Source organism: Tamandua tetradactyla, chromosome 13 (genome assembly GCF_023851605.1).
Source record: "Tamandua tetradactyla isolate mTamTet1 chromosome 13, mTamTet1.pri, whole genome shotgun sequence".
Lineage (NCBI taxonomy): Eukaryota > Metazoa > Chordata > Mammalia > Pilosa > Myrmecophagidae > Tamandua > Tamandua tetradactyla.
The window spans coordinates 71714261-71727325 of record NC_135339.1 but is presented as its reverse complement, the minus strand read 5'-3'; the positions used below and the strand labels follow the sequence as shown (position 1 = coordinate 71727325).

Sequence of the window (13065 nt, the reverse complement as noted above, 5' to 3'; positions counted from 1 at the left end):
CCTCCACAGGCTCTTCATTGATGGTGACCGCATAGATGCCCCCAATGTGAAGGAGCACCTGCTTCTTGACTCAGGCCTGGAAGCCGAGTACAGAATCCAGGTGGTTCCATATAAATCAATCCTGAGTGAGCTCAAGGCCTTATGTGTCGACCTCTCCCCAAGGGAGAAGGTGTGGGTCAGCGACAAGGCCAGCTATGCCGTGAGCGAGGCCATTCCCAAGGTTGGTGACCTCACTAAACCCTGCCATGCTCCAGCTACTAGTTCCCTCCCAGCTCCAGCATCTTGCAGCCTTGTCTTAGAAACAGGCTATTCTGGCAGATCCAGAACTGGCTGTTGGATCAGCACAGTTGTCACCTTGGCTGAGCCCTTTGGGCTGGAGCCAGACTAGAGAGTCCAAGGGTCCTGAGAGCTTATCTGGTCTTGGCTTTCCCAGAGAGTGGCACCAGTGACGATTTTGAGTGGTATATGTTCATGCTAAGGGTTTTTAAAAAAATGTATTTGCTTTAACAGCATTTTGGTATATGCCAGGAGAATATGTAACTAGCAGATGAGACCATGATGTTATAACAATTATTTTTGAGACACATTGAATTTAATAAACTAAGTTGATTAAAGGATGGTCTAGAGGAGAGTCTTAAGTGTGTCAGAGTACAGAGAGTAGGCAGCTACTGCAAAAGTTGTTTAGGTGGTATGACAGTGCTTGAATTTGGGAATCACTTCTTTACTTCCCCCACACCACATTTTATAACTAAGGAGATCTGAGATTCAGAAAGGTTTGGTGAGTTGGGGATTTATAAAAATTCAGATGATAGTGATAGTTCCACCCTTTACTGAATGCTGCTGGATGGTGCTAAGCAGCTGACACCTGTACCCTCGTTTTAATTAGGGCTAGGATCTCTGCCTCCTTAGGTGTAGCCTTTCTGCTGTCCTTCCCTGAGCCCCTGGGCCTATGGCTGCCTCATGCATGGCCTTGAGCCAGCCCAGTGATGTCCCTTATCCAATAACCAACCAGTGGCCATCCTGGGAAGAGCCCAGATTGGCCTGGAGACCTGACTTCCAGTGCACCCCTGTCATACTATGTATGATTTTTAGTGAGCCGCTCAGTCACTCAGAACTTTTCTTCCTTGACCTAAATTGGAAGCACACCTGCCTTTCATAGTTCATGTCTATGAAAGGGAGAGAATAAGAGTGAAGAGAGTGTAATCCCTATAAGAAGCAAGTAGAAAGATAAGATCCCTTCCCTGTCATACAGGGCTGGATTCTCCCTTATTCTGAAATTGGGAAGGGTCTTCTCAGATCATTAATGATAGCTGAGGTTATGATCACTGAGTGTGGAGAGGAAAGGAGCAGGAGACTGCTCTCATTAGGCCATGTGTGTATCTCCAGACAGTGAGAAAAGCCTCCTTTGTGTAACAGGAAAGGAGTTATTTTAGTTAAGCTTTGATTGGTTAATGAACTCTAACCACCAACTATGGAGCAACATGGCTGGCAGTCAGCAGAGTGAAAGAGCTTAGTAGGTGGGGATAGAAAAGGAATATCATATCTCATGTACTTTTTCCTTTTTGATGAGCTCAAGCCCCTTCTCTGAGATCTTGTGGCCCCAGAGGACAGCTGGGTGGGTTCGGAGCAGGAGTTGTTCCCATGAGTTGCCTTAAGTGCCATATGCTGGGCAATGAGGTGGTTTCTTTGGTCTTGGGCAACTAGAGCCAGGCTGGCTTTTCCATACCACTGTTCTTTTCCCTTAGGATCATCGCTACTGTATGCCTTACACTCCCATCTGCATTTCCAAAGCTGTGAAGAATTCAGCCGAGTTAGAAGGCATGAGGCGAGCCCACGTGAGTAAAGTAGCCTGTGCAAAAGAAGGGGTGTTGGTGGTCAGAAGGCCTAGTGCCCTCACCTATCCTCCATCTCCTGGTCTTCCTGTACTCCAGAGCTAATGAAAGAAAGAATTGAGATTCTTGATGGGCTAGATTTGTAAGAAGTGTAACACATAACACAAAGGGATATTTATGATAATAGTGTAAATGATGGTGATGATAATGATGATAAAGCCTCTTTTAAAGGGCCTAGGTTGTGTTTCAAGGCCAAAGGTGGGTCTAGAAAGATCTGGTACCCAGAGACGGCTTTTGACAGTGGCCTGATTTCCTGATTCATTCCAGCCCTCTGGGGCAACAGCCAGGACAAGCCCCTTCCTGATTGTGTGTGAAGTATGGAATGGCAGAGGAGCCCTTTCCCTGGCAATGGGGAACACTGCCAACTAGCTTGTAGGAAATGCCCAGGTGTAAAGCCCTGATTGCTGATGGTTCATAACCCGCTCAGTGTCACATTTGTCAAGCAGGGCTGACCTCTGTATCTGGCCATATTATTTTCAGTACTAACATTAAAAAATGTCTCCATTGTTTGTACAGATTAAAGATGCCGTGGCCCTCTGTGAACTCTTTAATTGGCTGGAGAAAGAGGTTGGTTCTTTGTATCATGTGGATGTAGATCACCTCAGAAACATCTACATGTGGCTCTTACTCTGTACTATGTTGACCATGAGAACTGAGATCTTGATCTAATTTTGTGCTTTTTTGAAAGTTCTTTCTGGAAATTTGGTATATATATGTTTAAAAATTCTGTTTTAATTGTACAAAATAGTAGTAAGGATAAAGAAAGAAATCCTGTAACAGTGAATCCTTTTTTGGGTTAGAAAATTGTCTTGTAGCTAACTGGAATTTCATTGTGTGAAAATGACCTTTATAATATTTTGGGAAAGTGGATTGTTTTAGGAGAAAAAGATCTTTGTGTACATTTTGAACTTCACATTAAGCCATGAAACTTTTTTTATTAAATTGACTTTTAACCATTAGTTTCTTTTTTTTAATCTTTTTAAATTGATAAACCAAAACAACATACAAACACGAACATTTTTAACATACAAGCATTCTATACATAGTGCACAATCAATGGCTCACAATATCATCACATAGTAGTATATCATCACCGTGATCATCTTTTAGAACATTTCCATTACTCCAGAAAAAGAAATAAAACAAAAAAAAGAAAAAGCTCATGCATACCATACCCACCAGACCCCTTACACCCCCTCTCATTGACTACTAGTATTTCCATCTACCCAATATATTTTAACTTTTGTTCCCCCTATTTTTTTTCTATACCTCTTACCACTCCCTTTCATTGATCAGTAGTATTTCAATCTAGTCAATTTATTTTAACATTTGTTCCCCCTATTATTTATTTATCTTAATCCATATTTTTTACTCATCTGTCCATACTATAGATAAAAGGAACATTAGACACAAAGTTTTCACAATCACATAGTCATGTTGCAAAAGCTGTATCATTTTTTGATTTACAATATAATAAAATATATATACATATAATATAATTATACATTCATCTTCAAGAAGCATCGCTACTGGAACATAGTTCTACAGTTTCAGGCCCTTCCCTCTAGCCTCTAATACACCTTAAAAAGGGGATATTTATATAATACATAAGAATAACCTCCAGGATAACCTCTCGACTCTGAAATCTCCTAGCCACTAACACATTACTTTGTCTCATTTCTCTCTTCCCCCTTTCAGTCCTCAGTCCCTTGATGCTAAGACCCAGCTCATTCTAGGATTTCTGTCCCATGTTGCCAGGTTGCTTTACACCCCTGGGAGTCATGTCCCATGTAGAGAGGGGGCAGACAGTGAGTTTGCTTGCCGTGTTGGTTGAGAGAGAGAGAGGTCAAATCTGAGCAACAAAAGAGGTTCTCTGGGGGTGACTCTTAGGCCTAATTTTAAGTAGGCTTAGCCTATCCTTTGTGGGGATAAGTTTCATGTGAACAAACCCCAAGATTGAGGGCTCAGCTTATTGATTTGGGTGTCCCCACTGCTTGTGAGAATATCAGGAATTCTCCAAATGGGGAAGTTGAATTTTTCCCCTTTCTCGCTATTCCCCCAAGGGGACTTTGCAAATAGACCATTAGTTTCTTGCCCTTTCACTCCATTATTTGGCAGGAGTTATTTCTTTGTGCTGTTGTTAAATTATATCATGTTCCCTTTAAACATTTTATTATATGAACCACTCTTTAAATGTAGCTTACATTGGAAACAGAAAATGTTGCCCTTATTTTCACCAGTGTAACAATTCTTTCCCCATATTTCCTTCTGGCTATTGTTTATATAATTTCTTTTTATATCTGTCAGTATATAGATATGATTTTGTGTTTTGTTTATTTTTTTCTTTTGGTAGTATCATAGCATAATCATTTTCCATGTGCTGTGCGGCCTTAAAAAGTGATCCAAATGAATACTCCATCTAATTGCTAGACTGGTTTACTTCTCTTTTTTCAAATGTTTAGGTTGTTTCTAATTTTTTGCTATTATTAATAACCCTGCAATAATATTTTTGCAATTATTGTTTTTATTTTTTTAGAGTGATTTTCTTAGAATGATTTCCTAGGAGGGGATGCTTTTGAATTTTTAAACTTGGATCTATTAAATTTTGGGAGGTTTTGGGATATAAATACTGAGCCAAAATAGTTGATTGGAAAATTAAATGGATAGAAACTCTTTTTTTTTTTTTTTTTGGTAAGAACCTTTGGAAAATCCCTCCCTGCTAAAGTTAAGACATAACCTGTGTTCTGTAGATTGTACAGGATATGGGAATTAAGGAAAAAATAAGCTTTGAATTTGTTCCATTCACCATGTATAAGCATACACATGAATTTAATTTATTTTGGCAGATGATATATTAACGACTTCCTTGTAGGTTCCCAAAGGTGGTGTGACAGAGATCTCAGCTGCTGACAAAGCTGAGGAATTCCGCAGGTAAGGATTGGTTTGGGGGACCCATGAACCTTGTGGTCATTTCCATGGTGCATTTAAATGAGGCTGGTAGGGCCTGATTCTCAGCACAGTAAAAACTATTAAGTGGCTGTGTTGTGTGTATGTGGGGTCACAGTGGGAAATCACCCCACCACCCCTCAACCTTGGGCTTTCTGTTGCAGACAACAGGCTGACTTTGTGGATCTGAGCTTCCCAACGATTTCCAGTACGGGACCCAATGGCGCCATCATTCACTATGCGTAAGGCATGCAGAGGAGCACGTTGCCTGGTTTTACTGTTGCTTCTGCAGAGGAGCCTGAGCAGGGGAGAGACATTATTTTGTCAGAGGCCCCCCTCCCTCCGAACCCACCTCTGTGTACTTGTTAAGACCATATGATTAGGGAAAATTTTCCGGCCCCAATTTTTTGTTTATTTGAAGTCTTTTCTTTTCCTAATTTTCTCTGTTCCCAAGTCTCTGCCTTTTGAGAGCTTCCCTTTAGGCTCAGATGTATGTTGCTGGCATTCTCCATGATATTCCATATTGCAGTTAGAATGGGTTGTTGCTCTTTCCTTTCTGGGGCTGCAGAACCTGTATTCATGGCCCTCAAATCTAGATGATCAGAATTTTTTGGTGTTTTTCTTTCCTGATAACAGCAGCCTTCTGATGTACTAGTCCAAACATCTTACTATTTCCCTCATCTCCATACCCCAAAAAACTCTTATTTCCTTGGTTGGTGTGGTGCTCTCTGTGAGTTTCTGTGTGTAGAGAGATAAAAGCCTTCCTCTCCCTCCTTTTCCTGGCCTTGAGGTCTGGCCTCACAGTCTATGGTGATTTTACCAGATAATCTAAAGGAGCCTTTGGACCCAGATAACTGTACATCTCAGAACCGTGAGATGAGAGAGCACTGGTATGCTTTAGATTGATGGATCTGCCTGTGGATATGATGGGAAATGTAATTAGGCTTGGCCATTGAGCACTATTAGTGTCATGCAGCTCAAACCATTTGCCTTGGACATTTTGAGTCCAGTGCTTCCCCATCTGTGATGTCCAGAGTCAGTGAGAGAACATTTTGTCTGTCTCTATGTGCTGTACTTGGTTAGGTACTGTCCCCCCCTCCCCCCTTTTTTAATAATTGTTTTAGAGGTTTTAGTCTTGGGATGGATTTTGAAGCCATGTGTGGGAGACAGGCCTGATGCAACAATCTCTCACATGGATGCTTTTGTTCCAACCTAAAATTATCAGAGGGACTTTAGTTTTTAGCTCATGTTTAACTTAGATGATGAATTTTCTGGCTGAATATTATCATAGAATTTTACATATAATTAAAATATTAAAAACTTTGATCCAAGAGACAAAATTAGCTTCTCATTTGGAGATTCTTTACTATGGTCTGCTGGAAGCCTGCTTAGAGGCAGTGTCCTGGGGAAGAGTGGATTGCTATTTAAAAATACCTCACTTTCAAAAGTGTTCCAGCCTAAGATCATCATGGGTTATTCTTTTTCTCAGAAAAATCCCTTTATTTTCCTCCCAAATGGAGACATTCGCTCTCTGCTTGTCTGGTAGTCTGGGAAACAAGTGGGGAGCATCTGATGGGGTCAGGACTGGAAAAGGGAGCTGGACGTTGAGGCAGGGGTGTGGGAGCCCCAGAAACAAGCAAGTGCCGTGATGACACTGCTCTCATCTCAGGCCCCAGGACTCTAGTTCAAGCCTATTGATTCTACCCATTTCTGTTATCGTAGCTCCTACAATTATCTCTGGAATACCTGTTTTGTTCCAGATACAACAGAGGAAAATGTAAAGAAATAAAAGTTCTTCTTCCTTTCCTTGAGTTCTTTATCTTTAAGGAAGATAGGTTGATTTAAGTCTTTGAACAGTAGGAGGTTAATATTTAAGTTAAAATAATTTATGGGGTAGCTTTAATTTGTGATATAATTTCTAACTTACAAAAAAGTTGTAAAAATAGTACAAGGAACTCTTGGGAACCCTCTTCCCAGATTCACCAGGTGTTTGTATTTGTGGGGTAGTTAATTTTTTTTGTGTGTGTGTATGGTGTGGGAATCAAACCTGGGTCTCCTGCATGGAAGGTGGGCATTCTAACCACTGAGCTACCCTTAATTAACTTTCTTAGGCCAGTCCCTGAGACGAATAGGACCTTGTCCTTGGATGAGGTGTACCTCATTGATTCGGGCGCACAATACAAGTAAGTGAGCAGGAGTTGCCTTAGAACTTGACTGAGTTGAATTGAGGCAGTTTTACCCTTTACCAGAGCAATGTCTGTTAATGCTCCATTCCCTAGTGCACTTGAGACTGTGGCTAATTTAGAACCTGATTAAGAAATGAGTTCAACCAGTTATGTGAAAAATACAGCTTAGACTTGGTACACATGGGTTGGTATTAATACTAACAGCCTAGAGCAAATATGGGATCACCTGGGTAATGGAATATTGCATTTTTGGCAGAATTCTGGATGTTCTCCTTTCTGTGAGGATGTTCTAAGAATGTACCTCAGTATGTTAGGGTCTCTGTCTAGTAAACTGCCTTGCCATCCTAACAAGAGAAATTAGATTTTACCTCTTTTCTGCTAGTCCCCTGTTTACTTTGTCTTCCTACCACTGGTTCATAACTCCAATGTTGGTGTCTTCTATGAAACAGCCCTTGCATTGTAGACTGAGAGACTCTGTGTCAGGGGCTGGCCAAGTCCATTTCCACCATACCAGGCCATCCTTGCATTCATACTTTGTTTCATTTTAAGCAGAAGCTTATTTTTACTGAAAATTAATTTGTCTTTCTTTTGGGAAGGGATGGAACAACAGATGTGACCCGGACCATGCATTTTGGGACCCCTAAGGCCTACGAGAAGGTAAGGTGGAGGTAAAAGCCTGAGGGCTTAAGAGCATTGCTTTTATGAAAAGGGATTGTATAAATAAGAAAAATTATTAAGTGGGATAGTAAGATAGTTTATTATTGTGGAGTTAGGCTTATCTGCTTTGTGAGGTTCATTTAATTAATTATTGAAGGGTAAGCCATTTGAAGAAATTTAGAAATTTTGTTAGATCAGGATAGCTCAGATTCAAGTTTAAACAGCTTTAGTCTTTCCCTTGAGTCAGGAAATCTCTTTGGGGATTGGAGTGGCACAGTGGACTGTATGCTTTAGATGCAGAGTTTTTATATGATTCTGAAAGCACCCCCTACACTCTTTTCATTTCAGTGTTTGTTTACAGGCTCAACTTTCTAGGAATCTTCTGAAATGACAGATGCTGTTAAGGTTCTCATTTGTCTGGCATAGAAACCAGGAAACACCAGTGGGATAGAAAGATCATTATCAAGAGTCCTGAGACCTGGCTTCAGGGTTCTCCATGACCTTAAATGAGTCACTTATGTTTACAAAAATGGGACCAAACATACTCACTTCCCAGGCTTAGTGTGAAGAGTCCATGGCCCAGGAAATTCCTAGCTCATAGTCTCTGCTCAGTGAACATTTGTTGGGTTTCTAAGTGAATCTTTTTTCCCAAGAGAATGCCTTCAGGAAGTTCTTCCAAAGAAGAGGGTTTTGTGAGATGCAGTGAGGTCAGATTTCAGAGTCTTTGCTGCTTGTCTTGCCCATCTGTGGGCACTGGCATGTTAGAGAAGTTTGGACCTTGGGTCCAGAATACTTTTGTAACTCATTTGTATTGTGGAAAGAGACTGGATTGAGGAGTGCAAATCTTGCTGTCAAGCCATCCAACCTTCCAGACAGCAGTTTTCTTATGTGAGCAGTGGGATATCCCCTGCAGTACATTGGGTGGGAAGGAACACTGGTGCTAAAGCAATACTGTTTGGTTGCGAGTGCAGATGCTCTTATGAACTACATGACTGAGGCAAGCTACTTAAGTGAGGATAGCAATTGTGCCTATCCTAATCTGAAGTATGGGATTAAATGTAAAGTACCTGGCACAATACCTGGCATAGGGGAATTTCCCAGTAAGTGCTTGCACGTGCCATCGATATGCCTTCCAGGGAGCCAGGCTTAGGACTGGGCCACTGGGTCAGCTGTGTAGTCTCCCTCTGACCACCTGTGGTGTTGGATTGAACTGGTCATGAAGGCCTTCGGGCCTGAGCGAAAGTTGGTTCAGCCTCCTGTTTGCCCTTTGATGCTGACTACTACTTCCTCCCAGGATCCTGTTGGGACTTATTTTATAGGCATCCTAGGTTTAGATATATATTACATTACATTACATTTACTATCAGGATTTTCTGGAAATTAGTCCCATGGCCAGGCCAGAAAATAGAATTAAAACATCTGCCCCATCCACCTCCCTACCCCCTCTTCTGCAACCTGCTCCCTGGTTTTTCTTTGGCAGGAATGCTTCACATATGTCCTCAAGGGCCACATAGCTGTGAGTGCAGCTGTTTTCCCAACTGGAACCAAAGGTAGGTGGTTCCTTCTGCCGGTGTGTCTAAGTTTGAATGGAAGAAATTGTCCTTTTCCTTTCTGTGTCAGCCCCCACCTGTTTCAGACCCAGTCAGAGCAAGTGGAGTATTGAATAGAGCAAGTCTCCCAGGTCTGCTGACTGAGCTCAGTGGGCCTTCCAGGGAGCCAGGCTTAGGACTGGGCCACTGGGTCAGCTGTGTACTCTCCCTCTGACCACCTGTGGTGTTGGATTGAAACTGGTCATGAAGGCCTTTGGGCCTGAGTGAAAGTTGGTTCAGCCTCCTGTTTGCCCTTTGATGCTGACTACTACTTCCTCCCAGGATCCTGTTGGGATTTATTTTACAGGCATCCTAGGTTTAGATATATATACCCCTTTGCTTGAAGACTGTTGGGTAGGGCATCAAATTGGGAGTTAAAGCCTTGTCCTTGAATCTGATTAGATCTGGTAGGCACTCATTTCTCTGAGTCTTAGTTTCCTCATCTGTCGTGCCTATCTGCCTGCTTGCAGACTGCTCAGAATCTCAGCTTCAGACTCTCTAATTCTGAAACCTGTGGCTGTCAGAGCTGGGAAAGGAGTTTACATGCCATCTAATGCAGCCATTGTCTGCTGCAGGCATATGTCCTTTCATCAGTGTCCTGCAGAAGTACCCCTCCAGCTTCAGACTGAATGCTGATGTGACTGGGGAGCTGCCTTCTCTAGGAGCTTGGGTCATTAGAAAGTCCTTCCTTGTGTTGGGCTGAAATCTGAACTCTCCGTTAACTTTTTTTTTGTTGTTAAGTGTATTTTTTTAAAAAATTATTTTTTATCAACATACAAACACAAACATTCTTACCATACTATTATTCCATTCTTGTTATATAATCAGTAACTCACAGTGTCATCACATAGTTGTATAATCATCATCATGATAATTTCTTAGAGCATTTGCATCAGTTCAGAAGAAGAAATAAAAAGAAAACAGAAAAAAATTCATACATACCATACCCCTTACCCCTCCCTTTCATTGATCACTTGCATTTCAATCTACTAAATTATTTTAACATTTGTTCCCCCTATTATTTATTCATTTTTAACCCATATGTTTTACTACTTGTTGATAGGGTAGATAAAAGGAGCATCAAACACAAGGTTTTCACAATCACACAGTCACATTGTGAAAGCTATATCATTATATGATTATCTTCAAGAAACATGACTACTGGAACACAGCTCTACATTTTCAGGCCATTCCCTCCAGCCTCTCCATTTACCTTAACTAAAAAGGTGATATCTATATAATGCGTAGGAGTAACCTCCAGGATAACCTCTTGACTCTGTTTGGAATCTCTCAGCCATTGACACTTTATTTTGTCTCATTTCACTCTTCCCCCTTTTGGTCGAGATTTTCTCAATCCCTTGATGCTGAGTCCCAGCTCAGTCTAGGATTTCTGTCCCACATTACCAGAAAAGTCTCTCCATATACTTTTGCCCATTGGTTCCTCTTTCACCTTCAGGAGCCAAGTATAATAAATCTAATCTCAAAAGTGTTTTGTAAGTTAAAAAAATATTGTACAAATACCAGATGGTTCTCTCTGTGTTTTTCAGGTCACCTTCTTGACTCCTTTGCCCGCTCAGCCTTATGGGATTCTGGTCTGGATTATCTACATGGAACGGGACATGGTGTTGGGTCTTTTCTGAATGTTCATGAGGGTCCTTGTGGCATCAGTTATAAAACATTTTCTGATGAACCCTTGGAGGCAGGCATGGTTGTCACTGACGGTAGGTGTCCCTCACAGAGACGGTGTGATGGGTCCTCAAGCCTTTGTTGAAAGCCTTTTTGTTGTTCCTTATTTTAAAATTATTTTAAGGTAAGGTGAAAATAGGGCCCCCACCCTTGTCACTTTGAATTAAGCAGTAACAAGTTTTTCTGATAAAAGTGGCATGTTTTCATTTTAGAAAAAGTGAGACTATGGAGAGTATGAAGAAGAAAATGAAAATCATTTGTAATCAAACTACTCAGGGGTAACGTGATTTAATATTTTGATGTATTAGGTTTTGTCTTTTATATGTGTATGTGCATCCTTGAGATCTTAATGGACTTATGGTCTATATTCTGATTTCTTCAGATATTGCCTTTTTCCATGTCAATATCAGATCTTTGTAAATATATTTAAAATCTGGCACCATAATTTATTTAATTAGAATATGCACCATAGTTTATTTAATGGATCCGTTGTTGTGTTCCCTACTTTGTAGCCAGTTTTCAGGAACTTTGGGGCTTTCCTTTCTGTACTTCAAGTGCCTATTAAAAATGGCCATGTCAGAGAATAAAAAAGTATTTGCAAAGTCCCTTTGGGGGCTGGGGAGAAAGGAGAAAATATTAAATTTCCCCATCTGTGGAATAACTTATATTCTTACAAACAGTGGGGACAACCAGTTCAATAGACTGAGCCCTCAATCTTGAGGCTCACACCTATGAAGCTTATTTCCTGCCAAGGAAATCTAAGCCTACTGATAATTATGCCTAGGAGTCACCCCTGGAGAGCCTCTTTTGTTGCTCAGATACGGCCTTTCTCTCTCTAAGTTCAGTACGTGAACTCACTGCCCTCCCCTCTGTGTGGGACATGACTCCCAGTGGTGTAAATCTCCCTGGCAACATGGGACAGAACTCCCAGGATGAGCTAGGACCTGACATTATTGAAATGAGAAAACCTTCTTGACCACAAGGGAGAAGAGAGAAATGAGACAAAATAAAGTCTCAGTGGCTGAGAGATTTTAGAAAGAGTCAGGAGGTTAACTTGGAGGTTGTTCTTATGTATTATATAGATATCCTTTTTTAGTTTATGGTGTATTGGAGTGGTTGGAGGAAGTGCCTGAAACTATTAAGGTGTGTTCCAGTAGCCTTGATTCTTAAAGACAATTGTATAAAGATATGATATTTACAATGTGACTGTTTGATTGTGAAAACCTTGTGTCTGATGTGTCCGATGCTTATTTTAGCCAGGGTGTGGACAGATGAGTCAAAAAAAAAAAAAAGAGAATAAAAATAAATGAATAATAGCAGAGATAAAGGGTAAAAATTGGACAGATACTGTGGGTCAATGAGAGGAAGGGGTAAGAGGTATGGGATGTATGAATTCTTTTTTATTTCTTTTTATTTTTTCTGGAATGATGCAAATGTTCTAAAAATGATCATGGTAAAGAGTACGTGAATATGTGCTGATTCAAAAAAAAAAAAAGAAAAAAAAAGTGGCCATGTGGCAGAAGTGGGCATCTCTGGGCTCTTGCACGTGGATTGAGTGACCCTTACCTGTTTCTTCTTCATGGCCAGGATTGAAACAAGACTCTGTCAGGCTTTCATTTCAGGAGTGAAAGCTCTTCTCTGTATATACATTCTCATCATTGACCATGTCTCATTTGGGGGTTTGGTTTGTTTTAGAACCGGGGTATTATGAAGATGGAGCTTTTGGAATTCGCATTGAGAATGTTGTCCTGGTAGTTCCTATGAAGACCAAGGTGAGGGATTATTTTTCAGTTCCTTTATTCCTCATTGGGGGAAGATGAAGATTTTTGTCTTTGAGGTCAGGAGTGTGCCCTTCTGGGGTCAAAATGGAGCCACTGAGTAGCAGAGCTGCATCTTTCCACTGCACCTCTAACTTTGGTTCCTATCACTCTTTCCCCCCTGCAAAGCCAGAAAGAAAATTTTTAATGAACTGGGACTCAGAATTGGAATTCATGGAACCCCAGGCAAGCCTGTACATGTGATTTGGGGGTCTGTGTTTGTTAGAGGTAGCTTGTAGTCCTGAAAGTCTCCTCTACTGGGTTGAGCTTGTTAAAGGGGCTTATTCTCAGG

The 13065-nt window shown here is 41.0% G+C and overlaps 1 protein-coding gene across 8 annotated transcripts in view; it reads left to right on the top strand.

Annotated features, from left to right (window-relative positions):
• XPNPEP1 (X-prolyl aminopeptidase 1) overlaps positions 1–13065 on the top strand; it is a 63237-nt gene that overhangs the window by 45295 nt on the left and 4877 nt on the right. For all 8 annotated transcript variants that reach the window (XR_013161736.1, XM_077125976.1, XM_077125974.1 and 5 more), the window contains 10 exons: positions 10–220; positions 1746–1835; positions 2409–2459; positions 4765–4823; positions 5003–5080; positions 6950–7021; positions 7621–7681; positions 9162–9231; positions 10818–10991; positions 12652–12728. Coding sequence is in view for 7 of the 8 variants with exons in the window: in XM_077125976.1 (XP_076982091.1) it covers positions 10–220; positions 1746–1835; positions 2409–2459; positions 4765–4823; positions 5003–5080; positions 6950–7021; positions 7621–7681; positions 9162–9231; positions 10818–10991; positions 12652–12728 (943 nt within the window). In the remaining variant the exon portion in view is untranslated. The remainder of the gene's footprint in view (positions 1–9; positions 221–1745; positions 1836–2408; positions 2460–4764; positions 4824–5002; positions 5081–6949; positions 7022–7620; positions 7682–9161; positions 9232–10817; positions 10992–12651; positions 12729–13065) is intronic.